This window comes from Punica granatum, chromosome 5 (assembly GCF_007655135.1).
Source record: "Punica granatum isolate Tunisia-2019 chromosome 5, ASM765513v2, whole genome shotgun sequence".
NCBI lineage: Eukaryota > Viridiplantae > Streptophyta > Magnoliopsida > Myrtales > Lythraceae > Punica > Punica granatum.
Genome location: NC_045131.1, coordinates 30,532,901 through 30,554,092, shown reverse-complemented (window position 1 = coordinate 30,554,092; position 21,192 = coordinate 30,532,901). Strand labels below are relative to the sequence as shown.

At 39.8% G+C, this 21,192-nt stretch overlaps 4 protein-coding genes across 9 annotated transcripts; 2 read left to right on the top strand and 2 right to left on the bottom strand.

The window, feature by feature from the left end:
• Positions 1-5,514, top strand: LOC116208227 (pentatricopeptide repeat-containing protein At5g64320, mitochondrial). Of its 6 annotated transcripts, none has more exons than XM_031541567.1 (6): positions 1-378; positions 526-1,311; positions 1,420-2,979; positions 3,329-3,450; positions 3,940-4,981; positions 5,261-5,514. In XM_031541567.1, exons 2-3 carry the CDS (start codon positions 559-561, stop codon positions 2,770-2,772), a joined length of 2,106 nt encoding a protein of 701 aa, XP_031397427.1. In that variant the 5' UTR covers positions 1-378; positions 526-558; the 3' UTR covers positions 2,773-2,979; positions 3,329-3,450; positions 3,940-4,981; positions 5,261-5,514. The 6 variants fall into 6 exon arrangements, with proteins under 6 accessions (XP_031397427.1, XP_031397424.1, XP_031397426.1 ...); XM_031541564.1 differs by having other exon boundaries at positions 4-378; positions 526-2,979; positions 3,940-4,084; positions 4,247-4,981; XM_031541566.1 differs by adding an exon at positions 3,111-3,135 and having other exon boundaries at positions 4-378; positions 526-2,979; positions 3,943-4,981.
• Positions 5,515-12,132: 6,618 nt separating this feature from the next.
• On the bottom strand, positions 12,133-13,183 carry LOC116206771. The gene has a single exon (XM_031539576.1). It carries the CDS (start codon positions 13,076-13,078, stop codon positions 12,494-12,496), a length of 585 nt encoding a protein of 194 aa, XP_031395436.1. The 5' UTR covers positions 13,079-13,183; the 3' UTR covers positions 12,133-12,493.
• A 1,070-nt stretch (positions 13,184-14,253) lies between these two features.
• On the top strand, positions 14,254-17,186 carry LOC116209591. Its single transcript, XM_031543279.1, has 5 exons — positions 14,254-14,959; positions 15,056-15,274; positions 15,846-15,944; positions 16,524-16,628; positions 16,804-17,186. Exons 1-5 carry the CDS (start codon positions 14,411-14,413, stop codon positions 17,032-17,034), a joined length of 1,203 nt encoding a protein of 400 aa, XP_031399139.1. The 5' UTR covers positions 14,254-14,410; the 3' UTR covers positions 17,035-17,186.
• Positions 17,187-17,286: 100 nt separating this feature from the next.
• On the bottom strand, positions 17,287-20,471 carry LOC116209156. Its single transcript, XM_031542711.1, has 4 exons — positions 20,423-20,471; positions 18,617-18,837; positions 17,671-17,827; positions 17,287-17,492 (listed from the first exon to the last, which is right to left on the bottom strand). The coding sequence occupies exons 1-4, from the start codon at positions 20,469-20,471 to the stop codon at positions 17,446-17,448; spliced, it is 474 nt and encodes a 157-aa protein (XP_031398571.1). The 3' UTR covers positions 17,287-17,445.
• Positions 20,472-21,192: the final 721 nt, after the last annotated feature.

Genomic DNA, 21,192 nt, shown 5'->3' with positions numbered 1-21,192 from the left:
CCATTGTACTATAAGCCCATCCATGCCCAATTACTCTCATCGCCGACTCCGACCCCGACCCCGACCCCGACCAGCCGGCTGCCATTCCCCGTGGCCGCCCGGCGCTCTGCTGCAGCTCCCTGAGCTGGCGGCCGCTACCCCACGGCTGCTCAGCTCACGGTCGTCTCGGTCCTGGCCCCTTGCCGCTGCCGACTGACACCCGGCACCTGAGCAGGGGCGTTTGTGTTCCCATTCCGAGCGACCGGATTCCTGCTGCTCCCTCTTCTATACCCGAGCCCGTGCTGCGCCCGCACCTGCTCCCTCTCCGGCAGCCTGTGGGTCTCTCAGCTCCCTCCCCAACCGTTTGCTCCTTGTTGCTGCTGTATCATCATTGGACAGGTCTGATCCTGATTCATGGCCGCTTTCTGTATTAATTTTTGGGACTTAGAATTGTAAGCTCCAGCTCCCCTGCTGGTTTCGACAGTTTCAGTGCGTGCAGCATAGCTCAATTCTGAAAATATTGAGTGGCTTTTGATATTGATGTAGCTTCAAAAGATATGCGAACTACCCTTTGGGAGTATGATGCTGAGGAGGATACTATTCACTGCCCATGCGAGCAGAGCCCTCCAATTGATCGCCAGGCTCCCGTGTTACTCTCTTTGCACAATTGGGTCTCACGGAGGAGTGATCATTGACTCCAAGAACTCAAGCAATGGTGATTCTGAGTCTGAGAGAGAGTCCGAGTGGGAAAAGTTACTCAAACCTTTCGACCTCGAAGTACTGCAGGAGTCGCCAGTTAAGCTTTCCCCGTATCAGCTCTGTAAGCTGCTTCTGCTCCCAGTTGATGTGACTGTCGCGCTGGAGCTGTTTGAATGGGCCGGCACCCAAAAAGGTTACTGCCACACGTACGATGTGTATTATGTTTTGATCGATAAGCTCGGTGCCTCGCAGGAGTTTAAGGTCATTGATAGCTTCTTGTTACGAATGAAGGAGGAAGGGATTGTTTTCAGAGAGTCCCTCTTCTTGATGATCATGAAACATTATGGGCGAGCAAATCTTCCTGGGCAAGCAACTAGGTTGCTCTTGGATATGAGGAGTGTTTATGCTTGTGAGCCAACTTTTAAGTCTTACAATGTTGTGCTGGAGATTTTGGTCACAGGAAATTGCCCGAGGGTTGCACCTAACGTATTCTACGAGATGCTCAATTTAGGAGTTTCCCCTACTGTTTACTCTTTTGGGATTGTGATGAAGGCCTTCTGCATGATTAATGAAGTTGATTCCGCATGCTCCCTCTTGAAGGATATGACAAAACACGGATGTGTGCCCAATTCGGTAATCTACCAGACCCTAATTCACGCACTTTACAAGAGCAATAGAATTGATGAAGCTTTGATATTTTTTGAGGAGATGTTTCTGATGGGATGCACCCCCGATGTTCAGACATTTAATGATGTGATACACGGCCTCTCTAAGGTCGACCGAATTCGTGAGGCATTGAAGTTGTTTGATCGAATGCTCAGTCGTGGATTTACCCCCGATGATACCACTTATGGAGTCTTGATTCACGGGTTATGCAGAGTCGGCAGAGTTCAAGAGGCAAGAGAGCTATGGGATAAAGTTCCCAGCCCCAATTTAGTTATTTTCAACACCATGTTAAATGGGTATGTGATGAGCGGACTATTTAATGAAGCCAATGCTCTGTATCGGACCTTGTCATACACTAGCTGCAAGCCCGATGTATTCACTTTTAACATTATGATCAGTGGTCTTTGCAAGAAGGGCCATTTATCTTCAGCTCATGAACTGTTTAGTGACATGATGAAGAAAGGCTGTGAGCCCAACATGGTCACATACACGATTTTGATTGATGGCCTGTGCAAGGGAGGCCGATTAGATGAGGTCGATGATCTTCTTTGTAGGATGAGATCTAAGGGAATTAGTCTGAATACAGTGGGATACAATTGCCTGATATGTGCTTTTTGCAGAGAGCGGAATATTCAAGAAGCCCTGAAATTGTACAGTGAGATGTTGAGCAGAGGATCAAAGCCTGATATTTACACATTTAATTCTCTAATATTTGGATTATGTAAGGAGGACGAGATTGAAGAAGCATTAAAATTATATCGTGATATGTTACTAGAAGGTGTGACTGCTAATACTGTAACCTATAATGTGCTGATTCAGGCTTTTCTGAGGAGAGGAGAGATCCAAGAAGCTCTTAAGCTTGTGAACCAAATGTTATTCAGAGGATGCTCTCTTGATGACATAACTTACAACAGTCTAATCAAGGCCCTCTGCAGAGCTGGGGCTGTTGACCGAGCATTGGGATTGTTTGAAGAAATGATGAGGAAAGGGCTTAAGCCCAAAATTATCCCTTGCAATATTCTTATCAATGGGCTATGTCGAGTCGGGAGAGTAGGAGATGCCCTGGAGTTCTTAAGGGATATAATCCACCGTGGTCTGGTTCCTGATATAGTCACCTATAACAGCCTTATAAACGGACTATGCAAGAATGGCAGGGTCCATGAGGCTTCAAATCTCTTTGAAAGACTCAAGCTTGAAGGAATTTGCCCAGATGTGGTTACTTATAACACTCTGATTAGTTGCTATTGCAAGGAGGAAAAATTTGAGGATGCCTGTTCTCTGTTCAAAACTGGAGTAGAGAATGGATTCGTGCCTAATGAGTTAACTTGGCATATTTTGGTGGGCAAGTTCCATAGAGAGAGTAAGAGGAGAATCACAACATTCCGTGAGCAAGTTCTTGTAGAAGCTTTGGTTATTGAAAGCAGATAGTCAGTTGAGCCATTTGTCCACAGATGTTGCAGTAGTTGACAGCAACGGTGGGTAGCTTTGTTCGAACAGTTTTCAAAGCAATTGTCTAGGAAGCATACGAGTCAGGTGCATCTATCTTGTCCAAGAATTTCAGATGGCAAATGGATGCATTGATCCATTGAAGAGGAACTCGAATAAGAGAGTACTGCTGATGCCATAAGTGTATTGGTGAGTCCATTTTCTCTAATAATAACAAAACCGACTGGTCAGTTGTCTTTGTCCATAGGTTTTCTTTTTGTCAGTCTTGTGGTTATCCTTAAGTTTTATTTATGTGTCTCTTTTTCCACCAAACATTTCAGATAAGCTACCTTGGAATGCTTTTGGGTACATATCTCCGACCCTGTGGCAACACAGCTTTTGTCGTGCTTTTACATATTTTCGAAGTTATATCTTATATCTCTCCAAATTATCATATTAACGTCAAATAAGCTCGAGATATCTAATTTTAATTTCAGTGAGCATACTTGCTGTTATCTTCTTTTCATGTTAGTCACTGATAATGTTGGCTGGATATCAGGGCTTCGCCAGTCTTTCTGGCATTATACTTTTGCTCTCTGTTCTTGGATCAGTAAGATTTATCAATGTCGTTAGGATGAATCTGAACTCATCATTGGAGTTGTATCCGTCCTGGTTCTTCCGGTAAGTTGCATCTTTCTCATCCTATAATTTCATGCTTGGTATAGCATATGTTACGGGGTGTAGCAAATAGTGCTTCTTTATTAGAATTGCTTCCTTATTAGAATCTCCGTTGCCATTGATGCTGCTCTGATTTGATGTGAGAGGTAATACTTTTATGGACTTATTTTTTGGTAATCAAACACATGCTTAGTTTAATGTGATGTTAGGACTAATTCATCTGGGTATTTTCCTCGAGGTAGTTTCGTGGTTTCAGTTTTGTGCTGAATTGGCAAATTTACTCTTCAATTGGAGAACAAATTCGTTGAATTGAGACGCTCTCCATTCTTGCAGGGACACTGCTTAAATCTTTTTCATCATATCTAATGTTCTATCTTTGCCTAAATTGCATTAAACTTTCAGTTATTGTATGTTTGTTCGTATATGTTCATGAGCCTTCTATATTCTATGATATCAGTGGCATATGATTGTAATCCGTTTATCTTTGTGCAGAAGTATGGCAGTGGTGAGTCCAACAAGGATACAAGATATGGGTTGGGTTCCATAGTGACCTCTTGACAGGGCAAAATTTTCACGTGTGGTTTTGACAGATCTGCGTTCATTCAGAGAAAAGCCCTGTGCTGATGCTTATGATCAGGTTTTGAACTGATAAGCATGTACTGTTAGACCATGTCATCTTTCTTGCTCTTTTTACTTTTTGAAAAAGAGTATACTGATTGTTTTCACAATATCCCTCTCTCTTCATGCTTTCATCTCGCGAGATGGTGGCTTGAATTTCTTCTTCTCATTGAACATATAGATTCCCGGTCGCAGCTAGATGCGATTGGCATCAACAAGGCTCAATTCCTTTGAGGTGTGCCATATGATTTTTGCCGAGAAGATGCTGATCAAGATGGCAAGATCATTGTAATTGCTGGTCTTGATGGTGTGACTATTTAAGGGAGCCCATAAACCCTTGCTAGTTACAATTGACCCCATATTTTTCTAGTTGAATTCTTCTCTTAACTCTTACGCTCAATCTATCTAGGTTCCTTCTCAATTTGAACAAATGCAGTTCTGAATCGTTTCTCAGGAGTAGCTTCAGTTCTGCGCTTTATGTAATGCCTCCAGCTGATTTCCTCACTAAATTAAATTCCCGCTGCGAACTCTGTGGTAAACAAGCTATTTTCACCCTGAGAAAGAGCAATGAGATGCAGAAAGAACTGATCGGCAGGGCCGGTGTTCACTAAGTAGGTGGACAGGCGTAGACCACGAGAAGCTCCCTTTAAGAATCTCAGCAGTCCCAGATGGTCCATTGTGGATGATATTACAGAATTAAGCTTCGGGACTGCTCATCTTTATTCTCGGATTCCTCAGCTATTGCAATTTATGTCTGAGGTGTTTCAGATGCTTTGGTGTACTATTATTGCCGTAGGGAGGCCTTCTGTAAATAGGCAAATATCACGGGTTATGCCTTTAAATCGGTGCCGGCAAGAATAGGGAGGATCAAGGTTGTGAGCATATTTTGTAGTTAGAGGTTTCTTCTCAAACTTAGGTACTATTCTACATTCTTGAATCTTGATGATAATGGTACATTGCAAGTTTGCAATTACATTGATTCTGATTGGAATATTATGACAATGCCTTTAGTTTTGCTTTGAAGAACTATAACGATGCGTTTGAATTTAGAGTTAAAAGTAACTTTGATTTTGATTGTGGAAAATGACAAATAAGTTGGAATTATAAATTAGACTTGAAAAACGTGTATTTTTGTTGTGTAGTATGTTAAAGTTAAAGTTAAAATCAAAGTGATTTTGATTGTGAAAACAAACAGGCCCTGCTGCTGGAATGGATCGTGTTCAGCTTAAGAGGACTTCTTTAGCATAGCTTTGGGGATTAGTGGGGATGCAGCGAAGCCGATCCTGTCCGCAAACAAATTGAGTTCGACTCGACAAAAACTTGAACTTGACTTGATGTTCTACAGCTCGAGCTTTTCGAGTTTCTATACGGTAGAATCATAACCCTAGAGCAACATATATATCACATATATATATGGGTTCTATCTATGATATGCATTTATTTTTTGAACCTGAATCCGTATAACTATGATATACATGTTTTTTTTTTTTGCTGGAAGATATACATGTATGTATCATGGTAGTCACATGCATCGGGTATTTGCTAGACTTGGCGGCTTAGATATTATTTTGATGTGTTGGGTACGTCTTGCATTAATCAGAATCTCGAAAACCCGATAAACGAGGGAGAAATCGAGAGAAAATTGTTCCTATAATTTGGGATTTCTTATAACATTTATTCAATAGGGGAAATATTCTTGGAGAGATGTTATAAATAGGGTCTTGTACTAGTTGTAAAATAAGCCTTATTTACTTTGAAGCCCTGGCCCCTTGAGACCTATTGAGAGAGTCTATAATCATGAGAATAGTATCGGTGGATCTTTTGTAATATTTTCAGGGAAGCCTCTGTAACTCTAGTGGGTTTGTAAAGGGGATTGGAATTAAGAGACAAATACGAGAGGTGTAATATCCACTTTTTATCTAGTGAATTCTCCTATTCTATGTTGTGAATGTTTCCCTCTTTTCCGGAAGGTTTTACCACGTATATTTGGTATTTTATCTAATGTTTTCTGTTAATTCATTTTGTATTATAAGCATCTTGTCACAATAATATAGAGAAATAATTACAATGCATGTGAAGAAACTGCAATTATGAATAATCAAATAGTATGGATAATTATATGGAGGACTTACGTACAATTCCAATTGAGAAATACTTATGTGGTGTTTGGTAGTAGAGTGTAGTTTAAATTCATTACCATTCCAAAAATTAATGTATATATTTAAGTGGAATTGTAATGATGATAATAAAAAAAATATGTGTGAGAATTTGTTATTAAATAGAAGAAAAATAAGAAAAAGTAATGATTATGTTGTTGAATTGATGGAAGAATGAAGTGAAGTGAGAAAATTTATATTAAAAGATTGATTGTAATAATGATTATGAAAAAATATGTGTGAGAATTTTTTATTAAATATAAAAAATAGTATCGATTATATTGTTGAATTTGAGGAAAATTGGACATGATGGGAGGGAGGAGAAAGGCATTGAATAGCATCATCATCACATGGAGAAATCGATGTGTTATAGATTAAAGTTGAGCATAAATCAATGTGTTATAGATTAAAATGACAAAGAATGCTAAAAGTTAAGCATAAAAGGAGGGAACAAAAACGCATCGAATAGCATCATCATCACATGGAGAAACCAATATGTTATAAATTAAAGTGACAAAGATGCTAAGTTGAGCGTAAGACTACAACCATCCCTAGTCTCTTAATTAAGTCTTTAAACTGGGCTCCACACTACCACATAAATGCAACGTCAGATAGAAACAAACTCAACAATAAGAGAGACTCGCCACTCCAGTTACAGTATTTGATTTTGAATATCTTAAAGGGTCTCAAACACTTATTTATATCACCAAACGGACATATTTAAAAAAAAAGTTATAAAGGAAACAGTTGTTGTCACCCAACGACAGCAGCTGATTGCGCCAACTGGTGTGTCTCCCCGTCCGCAGGATGGAGAAGCCACGTGGTGTCTCTCGCGAGCGGGAGAGACTCCCGCCGGCAATAGTCTAAAAATGACCAAAAAAAGATTTTGTAACAAAAACATCAAAGATTGAGAATGAAAATTGTCAGTTCAAAATTAAAAATAATTATGGACTATAACTTGTTGAGTATCACAAATCAATCAATCGATCGGAATAATTGGCAAGAGTTGTAGATATTTCTGGACTCATTATTGGTTACATACATGTAATGGCCAAAGAAAGCATATGCATAAACGACGATTTCTTGCGGCCGAAGTAAAGTATTCATAGTGAGGATGTTGACACACTAATTTGAGTAACATATATATATATATATTATGTGTTAGAGATGTCTCGCATTAAACCTGAAAAACCCAAAGAATTGAAGACTCGGTACGCAACGACAAAATCAGTTGAAAAAAGGAATGGGCGATATATTTCCTATTTTCTAGAGATTTCGTTGTACCTTTTGAATAATTGAAGAGTGAAAATATTCTTATAAGATATTAGGGATATTTCTAGGACATCTTTAGATTATTTAGAAGGGAAAATATTTATATTTCAAAGAGAAGATTATTCTAGAGGAATTTGGGATATTTTTGAGATATAGAGCATATTGTATCTATATATAAGGAGTGAATCTTGTACTCAAGCGTACAACGTTGCGAGGGACCGAGAGTGTTGGGTGAGATCTTTTAGGAATTTTCTCGAGAATATTTTCTCTGTAACTCTAGAATTTTAAAGTGAGAACGGTGAGAGAATTGAAAGGTTGGGAAAGACTCTACTTGATGAGTTTCGGGTCATTAAGGGGGCTTGTAAAACTCGAGTGATATCTCGGTTGTAATATCCGATTTTTCAATCTATTGAATACTCATGCTCTGTCCGTGAATGTTTCCCTCCGTTTGAGGGCTTTACCACCTATATTTGGTGTCGGTATTTTTTGATTTCTCATGATTCTAATCTCGTTTGGTCTTAGGAACAATAATTGGTATCAGAGCATAGGTTATGGAGCTATTAAAGATGTTAGGCGTGAGATTCGATGTGAAAAAATTCGATGGGGCGAATGACTTTGGATTGTGGCAAATAAAGATAAAGGCTTTGTTCGTTCAGCACGACTTGGAGGAAAGGACAAGCTGGATCTGACCCTGACGGCAGACCATAAGAAGTAGGTCATGGCTAAGGCCTTTAGGATAATCCAACTGAGCTCATCAAACAAAGTCCTACGGGAGGTGTGCGATTTGGGTTCGACACTGGAAGTTTAGAAGAAATTAGAATCGCTATATATGTAGAATTCGCTGGCGAACAGGTTGTACTTGAAGCAGTGATTGTACAAGCTGAGATTGAGTCCATGAACCTTTGTAGGTGATCACATGGATTTGTTTAATCAGATCGTGATGGATCTCGCCAACGTGGTTGTAAAGATAGAAGACGAGGATCAAGCTTTGTTTTTGTTATGTTCTATGTCAGAGTTCTATGAGAGCTTCGTCGACACCATACTCTACAGGAGGACGAACATCACCTTGGAAGACATCAAGGTGGTGTTGAATTCAAAGGAGTTAGAAGAAGGTGACCGATAACCAGGAGAGCGATGGTGAGGGACTTATTGCAATAGGCGGATCAACTAAGAAAAGGTCTCGTAGTAGGAGCAAGTTAAGGATCCGGAAAAAGGATTTGTTGGATTTACGATGAGGAATGCCATCTCAAGCGAGACTGTCAAAGGCAAAAATTCAAGGCATTGACGAATATAGGGATGACGGAGCGAAGCAAAGGAGAAGGAGACATTATCGCAGTTGCAGCGGGTAGGGAAACAAGGCCTCTCACTACATCAGGTCGGTTAGGTAAACCGTGGGTTCTCGATTCGGGTAGTTCTTACCATATTTGTCATGATAAAGAGTTGTTTATCGCTTATCGATCTACAAAGGGAGGTAGAATTCCCATGGCAGATTGTCAGACATGTAATATTATTGGGTTTGGTAGAGTTAGAATTAAGATGTATGATGGTAGTGAGACAATACTGGCAGATGTTAATCATGCCCCACGTATAAGAAAAAATTTGATCTCGTTAGGAAGTCTTGATGCTCTTGGTTACAAGTACATGGGCCAAGGTGGAGTTTTGAAAGTCTTGAGGGAGTTCTCGTGGTGATGAAGGGGGTGTTACGGGACGAGATCTATGTTTAGCAAGGTAAGCCGGTACTACGATAGCTTTCTAAAGGTCATTCAGAAGAAAAGTACTCGGATGATCTTAGCCTTGACAAGGTGGATGGGTGCAGGTCATTGCACTCGATCAGTAAGTCCTCGAAATTCCTTGTCAATCGAGTTATTATTTTTTATAGTGGAGCAATATAAGAGCGAGAGCCAATGACAAGTGGCGAAACCTGTGAAGAAGGTGGAGTTCGTGATGGAAGACTCGGAGACTCCTGAGACTTAGCATGCGGTGGTAGAGGATGTTCATATAGGAAAGTTTGAGGGGAAGCAACAATCTCTATGGAATAGTCCGTGAACAAGGGACTGACAGAGGGAGCATTTGAGACCGTGGGATTGCTTCGGGCTTGTAGAGTTAGTGGTCTCAGGTAATGCTGAAGTTTGGGATACGACTTATAGACGAGTCGGCTTTGGAGTATGCACAAAAGGAAAGTTGAGGAAGCCTGACACCTCTAAAGAGTCCAAGGGTGGCTTGGACTGGAGCGACAAGCGTGCAAGGTGAGTTGAAGCCCGGTAGGGGCTGTGACAGAGCAGTCAAGTGGGAGGTTGAGCATGCTTGGCTGAATGTGAGCCAAGATGGAGATTTTTTGGAAATGTCTTACATTAAGCCTGAAAGACCCGAAGAATTGAAGACCCAATAGACGGTGACGAGATTTCCTATTTTCTAGAGATTTCATTATATCTTTTGAATATTTGAAGAGTAAAATATTCATATGAGATATTATGGATATTCCTATGATATCTTTAAATTAATTAAAAGGAAAAATATTTATATCTTAAAGAGAAGATTATTCTAGAGAGATTTGAGATATCTTTGAGATATGGGGGGTCTTGTACTCAACGGTATAATGATGCGAGAGACAATGAATGTTGGGTGAGATCTTTCGGAATTATCTCGGAAATATTTTCTCTGTAACTCTAAGATTTTAGAGTGAGAAAGGTGAGAGAAAGAGGTCGAGAAAGACTCTTCTCGGTGAGGTTCGAGTTAGTAAGGGGCTTGAAAAACACAAGTGATATCTCAATTGTAATCTCCGATTTTTCGATCTAGTGAATCCTCATGCTCTGTCTGTGGATGTTTCCCTTCGTTTGAGGATATTACCAGGTATATTTAGTGTCATTGTTTTTCGATTTCTCGTGATTCTAATTTCGTTTGGACGTTCTTGGAACAATATTATGCAATTTTTACCCTCGTTATAATTTGGGTCGTTCTTCGATATGCCATAGAATTTTCCTTATGATTTTTGCATTTATAAAGAAAAAGATGGGATGGGGTAAGTTATATATAATTGGAATCAAATGAAAGCAACTCATTTAATTATTATTATTTTCAGTTATAAGGGAATTTATGACCTAATATAATAATAAAAATAGAAAAAAATAAATAAAAGGGCACAAAAACTTCACTAATGAAGATCGAACTTACGACCTTGTAGTTTCGGACAGAGACTTATGTTATTACCCAAAAATCCCTACTTTAAATAAGTTCTTTTTTTATCCCACTTAACTTCCGCTCAACCATTTAATGCAAGAAAGCACATGTATGATTCCGATGAATGGATGATTGGATGTTAGTCACCAACGAGTAATGAATGCCTTATTTTCTTCAAATTTTTGTACGAATTCTATTGATTCTTCACGGCCATGAAATTGCCAGATAAGATGATCTGATAATTTGGTGGGATTTGTTTACGGTGTATAGTTCTGACTAATCTAATTTGAACATGGTCGGTTTACTACTGAGGGATTAAAGTTATCCCGAGTCCAACATAGATTTTTTTTTCCATTCACAAGACTTTAATATGAGACTTTGTTAAATGAAAATCAATGTTGAATTGTTTGAACCAACTCGTATTGGTTTGATATTTCTTGGGGTTTATATTATATTTGTTGTTTTAGTTGTAATTGAAAATCTAGCTGTATAACACTGCAAGAGTTTCCTAGTATGGATTAACGTTGACACATTAATAATGGAGAACAAGTTAACAGATTGAGTTACATATCAATATGTAACCATGATATGTAACCACAAGAATGGATGTGCAAAACAGTGACAGCATAGAACATATGAAGCTTTGAAAATTGACACCTACAGAATTAGAAAACATTATGCGCGCACCTTGTAATTAGTCAAATTATGATCGAACGTCTTAATAATTAATAATGTACTTTTATCCTACTATTAGCAGTATATATCGTCCTCCGAATTTGAGCTTTTGCTCTTTGAAGATATTCTAGGAGTTGCCTTTCTGCGTTTCTGTTCTTGAGATCATAGAAGAAATTCTTGAAGGAGGAAAACGTCTTCTTTCGTTTGAATGGAGAATTGAAAGCAACGATTTAAATGAAATTGATACTCGCTCTCAATCCGAAACTAAGAATTAGTACAATCTTTTCGATTAGTAGAATTTTAGAAGGTTTTGTACCCTACACTTCAAGGTAATGGAAATCTTATAAATAAATAATTTCTTAATTTGCACGTGAATTAATCAAAATTTTAACAATTAAAGCTGCGAGAGTTTTACTCCTTAGTGGGCCGACCCGGTTTGACTGAATTAGTCGGGATTCAATTGGAATTTCGGATACCATGATTCACATTGGAAAAAAAAAGTATTTATTCATTTCAAATTGATACACATGCTTTTTTTGTTACAATAGGAGGCTCATGGCCTAGTATAAGAAAATTAAAAGGAAATCTAGATAAAATGGGCACGGGTAGTTTCACTTATGATAATCGAATCTGAAACATTTAGGTTACCAGGCGAGGGTTAATTATGATACAGGTTAGATCTCTACCCTTTGAAATGTTCCCAATATGGTCCAGTACTGCAATATATCCATGTTTGGACCTTGGAATTGGAAATTATACTATGATAGGTTAAGCACATCTTGAGTAATCTCACCGAAATTATAGTTATTTGATTATAAAAAATGTGATATAGGAAAACAAAATACTTTGATGTAACATATATATCAACCGGTATATGTTGAGCGGGAGCAGGTACTTTTAATTTGGTGTTCTGGTTCATCCCTAGTGGTTGCGTTCCTCGTAATGTTATCGACTATTGGATCAACTGAAAATGATCATCGCCCTTAGATTTGATCACTTCAAGTAATTTTGACCCGTCAATATCTTCAAGTAATTAATAGTGTCTTCCTCATGACGAAACTATCCTTTCCCAGCTGAAGAGAATTCCAATAAAGAGAAGATCATGAACAAGAGAACTAACTAGCAAAAAAACCCACCATGTGAATTTTTTAGTAACTGTAATCGTAAGAGAACTCGGTGATCCCAATCATTGCGGAAAGGACCTGGGTGATGATATAGAAGCCGCCCCCTAGGATCAGCAGGATGAGGATTGCAGAGATGGGATTCTTCAGCAACTCGATGATCGGCTGCAGAATCGTGTAGATCGCGCCGGTGCTCACGGTGAGGGCGTACAGCGCGTATCTCCTCACGTTGTCCCAGAACTCCTCCACCAGCGGCCCTTCAGGGCCCAGAGCCAGGGCCCTGCCGTGATGTTCATCAGCCCCAACTCCAAGAAGGAAGACAGCGACCCCAACTGTTACCATCCCGATGACCACCGCCCTCGAATACCCATTTGAGCATTCCCGAGGGACGTTCACATTCAGGTTCTCCTCCTCTGGCGGTGCATACTTGACTGGTCGGCCGAGTGTTACCGGGGAGGACAGGCCCGACAAGGCGGTTCTTGGGAAGGTGTTGGAATTCTGAGACGGCGACCATATGATTCTAAGAAAAGCTGTTGGGGCAGAGGATTTGGAGGAGGAGTTGGTGTGCCTTGGGAGGCTGAAGGGGGAATGTTGCAGGGATAATGTCTTCATATTTCTCTGCAAACGAAGCTGCAGTGGCTATGGCGATGCTCTGCTAAAATGGAGGTTGAGGACCTTCGAGGTGTGGTTGGTTGGTTGAGAAAGGAAGTGAAAACCTTACCTTATCATCTGCTGAGCATTGAGGAATGAGTGGATTGGGCTCAGTAGATGGGCCTTGAACTAACACTGGTATGGCCCGAACAACTATAGCAATAGCGGACTGTAAGGCTTACTCGCATCCGAGTTCCGAAACATCTTACTGCCGGTCGATATTTGAAAACGGCAAAGGCTATAACATGCGCCAAAGTTTAAACCCCGTTTGGATTCAAAAATAATTGATTTTAACTTTAACTTTAATTCAATATACTACACAACAAAAATACATATTTCCTAATTCAAAAATTTTAACTTTAACGTTAATTCAACATACTACACAACAAAAACACACGTTTCCCAAGTCAAATTTATAATCACATCTCATTTGTTCTTTTCCACAATCAAAATCAAAGTAACTTTAACTCTGAATCCAAACGGTCCCTAATACTTCAATGCCCAACTTTTAACGGAATATGCACGACAAATAACCCTCAATGCTATCAAGCGTAGTACTCCATTAATGATTAGAATCCCATTGATTCTAAATCGAGAGTGAAGCCACTGTACCATTCCATTTTTGTCACGGAAGCATATTTTTTCGGTATATATTCTGGTATTCAAAAACCTAATGAAGTCTGATTAATTAAATCAGAAGATCGAGAATTAAAGGTTATTCTTTCTCCCAATAAGTGCGCTTCTCAAAATTCGAACTTGTGTTCTCCTTTTTACGGGGTTGAACTGCTTATCAGTCAGCTAATACTTTTGTTAGTACCACGGAGTATATTATGAGTGAATATCAGTTCAAATTCTCAGGTCAGAATTTGAACTCACGTGCACAATGAAATGTGTTGCCATTTTTACCCCCGAGACGGTGGAACAATCATTGGAGAAGGTGGGGTTTGCGCATGCGAATCATTAATTCATGCCTCAATTAATTCAAAATCCTCCCGCCACAGGGTGCCTCTGCAATTACCAGAACATTTCAGGGGCATATTCGGCAGGTCACTACGTCCGACCAAAAGCTGTCCACGGCAATCACGCTTTCGGACAAGAATTTGAATTTCGGACAGCGCCAAGATCCCCAGATCATGCCACGTGTCCGTCCCTCCTCTTCCTTCACTCTTCCCTCTCCTTCTTCCTCTTCTTCATCTTCTGCAAACCCTAGAAATGGTAATGTTCCACGGAAGCTCTCGGTCCTCTCCCTCTCCCCTCTCTCATTTCTGAAGCAGTGGTAGCAATTGGCCGAGAATGGCGCTCTCGGTGAAGCCATCGTCGAGGTACAGCTCCTACGACTCGCGATCCTCCACCTCCTCCCACTTCTCGGACCCGTCATCTTCCGCGGAGCTCAAATGCCCCGTGCTGGCTTCAACCGCGGCCTCCCGTGCCCTCGCCAAGCCCAAGCCCTCCGACATCTCCCGGGCCAAGCCTCAGAACCTGACCGCGATGGTGAAGAACCTCATGTCCAAGACCAAGTCCGGCAGTGGATCGTCCAACAAGGCGATGAGGCTGGTCATACCTCAGGATACGATCGCGCAGGACCTGAAGAAGACGGCGAGGAAGCAGGGGTTAGGGATGGGGTTCAATGAGCTGCCAAGGAAGCTGTTTGGGGTTGACAAGAAGGAGAATAAGAAGAACAAGGATGTTAAGGCGTTGACTGATCTGAAGGGGAATGGAAACGGGAACGCAAGGACCTTGGCGATGGTCCTGAGGAGCGAGAGAGAGCTTCTGAGCTCCAATAAGGAGCTGGAGATGGAGATCGCCGAGTTCAAGTTGATGCTTGAGCAGAAGAACAAGGAGGTTGGTTGATCCGCCGGAATCCGTTTGTTTCTCTTTAAATTCTCTCGGGTTAATTTTGACTATTAAGGGAAGATTGTTTTCTTTTGGATTTTGCAGGTTGAGAAGTTGAAAGATCTGTGCTTGAGCCAGAGGGAAGAAATCAAGTCGTTAAAGAATGCGGTCCTTTTCCCGGATGTGATGAACAATCAGGTTCAGGAGCTATTAGAAAGGCAGGGATTGGAGCTTAAGCAAGCAAAGCAAATCATCCCTGCCCTCCAGAGACAGGTCACTTCTCTCACGGGTCAGCTCCAATGTATCGCAGAGGATCTTGCTGAGGTACATACTTCACGAACGGTAGTGTGTAGTTGCAATTTATGAGTTAATGTACTATTAGGCCGAGCCAATTTTCTTTGGGAAGTCGCATTGTGCCGTTGACGATCTTGCTTTTGGAGATTCTCTATCGAAGCTTAAAGCAACCATGCCTTAATCACTTGCAAGTGTCTTCCAATTTTTATTTTGCTATGCATTTCTGCCCCCCCTGAGATTTCGGGTTTGTTTGTAATGTTTTTGGCAATAGAAAGCACTCATTTTTTAACAACTATATCTGATTGGAGGAAAGGATAAACAATTTCAATCACCTTTTTAAGCTAGACACATCGAGTAATGACACATGAACACACTAGCTAGTTAATACATAAGCGGGCAAAACAAGTGCTTCGAAGTTCCTCTCCATTTGAAGATTTATTTCTAGGGTAGGCATAGATGGGAAGCTGCGGAACAGAATTCACTCTGATATTAGCTGCTGCTGCTCTTTGAAAGACACCAGATTAAATTAGCCAACTCTTCCTCGTATGATTCGGATGTTTCACTAAGACTTTGATATCAATTACAACTTTGCTTTGAACAGGTGAAGGCTGATAAAAATTCTGCTGGGACTCCATTTCAACACCATAGCAGCTCTCCAAGGACACCGGTGTTTGACCATGAGGAGGCTGCTAATTCTTTGGTAGGTTAATGAGTAGCACTTCTCTGACAATCAATAGTACTATGTGGTATAATGTCCAAGTACATTGCCGCAACTTATTGGGATTGTATCAAAAAGTTGTAAGCTTGGAACTGCTAGTTAGCTTGAGAGGTGGGATTATTCTGCACAAAAGGGTGGTGAGGGACTTATGATGGACTTTTTTTTTATGTTTAATCCAGGGTGATTTTATGATATGCTGTTGAAACTTGGCCCATTTCAGAATAATCAGTTGAGTTCTATTGGAACTTCTCAGGAAACTACCCTTCATGAAGAAGTAACAAATATGAAAATATGACGGATTCTGGTTTTTGGATATGGTTTTATTCTTACTAAGTGACCGATTAAATTAATTATTAGGTTTCTAGCATGGGACAACTTACTTAGTATTTTCAGTCTATTAAAAGTTATAGCCTTCAACGGATGTGTCAAATTTCATTATGTCTCCCATGTACTTTTTTCTCTATTTTTATGGATATTCTCTGTATTTTTGTGTTTTGTTTGAATATTCTTCTGATTTTCATCATACAATACTGAAGAAGACTTTTGAATATCATATTTCAGGAGTTCAGCTCGGCAGATGCAACAGCACCTGGTAGCCCGGATGACTTGTTCTTGAAGGACTTGAATCCTTGTTTGACTCCACATAGTACAAAGATAAAATCCAAGGTAAAGATTGCTGCAGTTGTTGCTGAACTCAGATATCTAGAGCTATGAATTTAGAGTCGGTTTTAGATATTAACTTAAAAAGTTTCAACACTTTACGCCCGGGCAACTTATATGCATTGTCATCCGTCTTCGAGTCAGTATTATCAGCTGATCCGACAAAACTCGAACTGTGCAGGAATTTGAAGCACTAAACTACGATTCTCCAAGTTATGATGATGATGACATGTCTAATAAGAAGAGCCAAACATTTCATGGAACCGGTTTCAAGTCATACAGTAAGAAGTTATCAAAGAGTTCCGACTGTTGCCAGAACTCTGATACAAGCAGCACTATGTCTCGAAACGGTCAGAGATCAGATGAGAGTAAATACACATATCGAAAGCCGATGCGCCACAGAATGTTCTGAGATTTTGGTTGTATGTTATGCTGTACGGCGAGCGAGTTCTCAATCTCTCTAGGTTTTCACCTGTGTAAATGGCCTGGGGGATCTGATGAAACCTCTGGTCAATGTATGGAATATTTGCATGTTTATTATCTCATAAGCAATTTTAGCTGGTAGTTAAATAGTGTTACCGGGTGAGGCTGCGGGGTTCAGGGTTCGGCCCACTAAGCTAATGAATTATAAGCGAATGAGTGCATCGCCAAGAGAAAGGAAACAGAAAAGAAATATGAAGCACTATAATAGATACTTGTTCAACACGGCACTTTCACTGGCCAAAATGCATATAAAACAGAGCACTTTTCGCAAATTATACTAAGCCTAATGCGAACCATATATCAAGCCTAGTAATCTCGGGCCTCCCTGACTGCATCCTCATCAAACCATCCCACGGCTCATTGCAGTCCTGATTATCTGAAACAGAGCTGCAACCACCCGAAACAAGAATCAAAATCAAGCAGCAGCAGTTGGCACCATTTCATTTAATGACTACGCTGAATTGTACGATAAATGGAAGAAAACAAACGCTCTCATGGATAGAACATGGTGTCATGTCATGAGTAATAGTATGTACACTTGTATAGAGCATGGGAGAAGACATACATGACCCGACCACCACGAAGATGAAGAAGCCGAGCAAAATGGGTCCGACTGGGTAATCATTTCCTTTCTTGGTGGTGGTTTCTGGAACAGATCCCCTCTTCGTAATGTTCTTCTCGAACCTGGATATTTTCCTCTCTGCAAGGCGCTTGGATTTCGTCTGTCAAGACACCATTGAAGATGTAAATTGCAGACAATCCCATCTCATACAACTCAAAAACATCGGAGGCCATTTTAAGATTTGAAGCCACGTCAATAGAACCTACATATCTACACTGTCTTCTAAGCCAAAAACAGCTAAGACCGACGGACACAAATATTTGTGTGAAAGAAAAATATGCAGTATGCAAGCCCATCGAACATTATTTAACGAGTGCTTTAAAGACGTCCCGAGAACAGCACCATTAAAGCTGATGCTCCGACAAATATTAATCATTTTCAACGATCAGGATGATCATTTCGTTCAATTATGGGATCGCAGATAGAATTTAAGCAATTCATCCGCAATGTCCACAACAGCCTATAAGCCCAACAATTTGAATCCGACGGGAACTCCACCAGTAGGTTGCGAATCTACGAGGGCATTAAAAAGCCGAGCAAAATCGCAGCAGAAGCATCATCATAAAAAAAATTTATCAAGAACCGAAGCCCTCGGGAAAGTTTGGTAGGATATGATAAAATCATTTCGTGCAAGAAAAACAACCAGAAAAGGAACCCCCAAACTCAAAACATACGGGAAAGGACCACCGCAAGAAACAACGTAAGACAAGACACGGGAAGAAGGGCCCAGAAGAGGAACCCGGAAACTTTCGGACAGTCAAGGCAGATCGTAATACTTGATAGAGAGTTCGCCATCGACGATCAAGAAAATGCCCGAATCCGCTGAAAGCACCAAAAGAACCGCCAAGATAGAAACAAAAAAATTGATGGAAGGAAGGAAGGATTATACCATGATTACTAAAAGAAGCGGCGGAGATTGTCGCCGGGCAAGAAACAGAAGGGAGGATTTCCAGATTAGCGCTGTCGTCTCGTCGAAGGAATTCGGACGTTCTGACTGAACGAAAGACAGACCCCACGTGGCGGATTTTGAGGGACCAAACAAACGATGCTCGGAGTTCGGACGGGAGGATGGACGGTCGGTCCGACAGACAAAAAGCCCTTGGCTTGCCCCTTATATTCGCTTGATGTCTGAAACTTATTCAAATAAATATAACCTTTTTTTATAATAATAATAATAATAATAATAAAATTTAGGGATTTTTACTTAAAATGGCCTATGATTTGTTCATTTTGTCAAATCTATCATATACTTTTTTTGTCAAATCTATTCAATGATTTACTTTTTGCATCAAACCTATCCCGGCGTTATCTTTTTCGTCGACATCTAACGGTCGTACTGACGTGGCACGTAGAGAGATAGTGGGCCACACTTGCCACGTAGGCGCCACGCCAGCACGGCCGTTAAATGTCGATGGAAAAGATAACGCCGGGATAAATTTGATGCAAAAAGTAAACCATGGGATAGATTTGACAAAAAAAAGTATAATATAGATAAGACAAAATGGACAAATCATGGGACATTTTAGGTAAATATCTCTAAAATTTATAACAAATCTGGGCATATAATATTAATCCTTTCCTTATTGCGAGAGGGAATTGTATCTTCTGTTTCCATGCAAGGATTCAATTAAAATGTAACCAAGACAAATTATGTATTTTTATTAACATATGATGACAAAAGATTATAAAAAAAGAAAGGAAAGAAAAGAAACCCATTGCTTGTCTTTCCAAATTTGTGTGCACGATCATTATGTAAATGACATATACAGTTCTCATGCCAGGGTTTTTTTTTTTTACCAAAAAATTGGAGATGGCAATCACTAGCTAATATTGCATTGCTTGGTTTGACCGCAGCTTTTGCATATATTTGAAATTGGAAAGACTCGGTGGCATGCCATGCCATTTCGTCCTACGTCACAATAGAATTTCGTGATCCATGTTCTGCTTTTAAAATTTTTGGGAGAGTAAAGATTACGGAGGGGCCTATATTAGAATCCCTATATAATGTTAAGAAGTGGTCGTATTGTGATCAAAGTAGTACCAATCCAAAAGATATCATCACTAATAAAGTGGTGAAAATTTGACGGTACGTTTGGATTCAGAGTTAAAGTAATTTTGATTTTGATTTTGATTGTGAAAAAGGACAAATGAGATGTGATTATAAATTTGACTTGGGAAACGTGTGTTTTTGTTGTATAGTGTGTTGAGTTAAAGTTAAAGTTAAAGTTAAAATTTTTGAATTGGAAAATGTGTGTTTTTGTTGTATAGTGTATTGAGTTAAAGTTAAAGTTAAAGTTAAAATCAATTGTTTGAAATCCAAACGGGGCAGACATTTGGGACACTCCATATATGTTAACACGAATGATACTGATAAGACCAATAAAAATATATTATACTATAGAGAGGCACTACATCGATTTACTCTATGGAATAGTCGATATGTTAATAACATTTTATAGAGATCACTCCAATTAGTTTAAATAATGTATTTTATCGCCTTGCATATTCTATTTTCATTTCAAAACTCCACCTCGAAAAACAAAGTCGTTTGTTTGCTCCCATTGATTAAGTTCTTTTAAAAGATCCAAGAAATCGCCCGAGACATGTTGAATTACCTCATCGGTAGCTCGTAAATAGCCCCCTTATTAAGTTTCTGTTGAAGAACCAAAAAGTCTCCCAATGCATGTCGAATTACCTCGTCGATGGGGAAGCTGCACCACACTGAATCCCGAACTTAAATGCATCGTTTTGCTATCTCTAGCAACCCTCTCGTCCCTGATTTTGCCGGTAAATGTTGAGAGTCGATAGTATAAAAGATAAATACAACTCCACATCCGTTAAAAAGTAAAAAAATCCATGGATTAATATATACTCTCAAACCGGTGTATGATTATTTTTATCTTTTATATATATTGACTCTCAATAGGAAATTGGGGTCATAATGTTAAATTTTGTGTCACCATTTCCCTGGGAAATTGGAGTGACCAAGTTAAATATTTTAGAGATGCTATAGTGGTTGGTATCAAAAAACAACCACCATGGTTGTTTTCTTTTTTGTCACCGGATCTCCTTACATAAGATCATGGCCGTCCACATGTCCTATATTTTTTTAGTTTAAGATTCAATCCTTATAGTTTATCTATCAATATTTTCGGACATGCATCTTTTCATCGATGATCGGTCTCGTCAGAGAACGAGCGGAATCCTCTTCAATATTGAACTGAACTAAAACGCACCAATTCGACCAAATAAAAAAAATGCATTAATTACTCTAAAGTGGATTAATTGTTGACGTGGGCTCTAAAATTGAAAATTGCATTCGGTGATGTAGGTATAGTCTTGGCCGAATAGATTGCTTAGATCCAGTCGAATTTGCTTGAATCTGTAGGATTAGCTCTCGGGCCTTGTAATTAGGGGAGAGCTGAGAAGGTCTTAAGTGTTGATTAGCCCAAAATTGCTTGAATC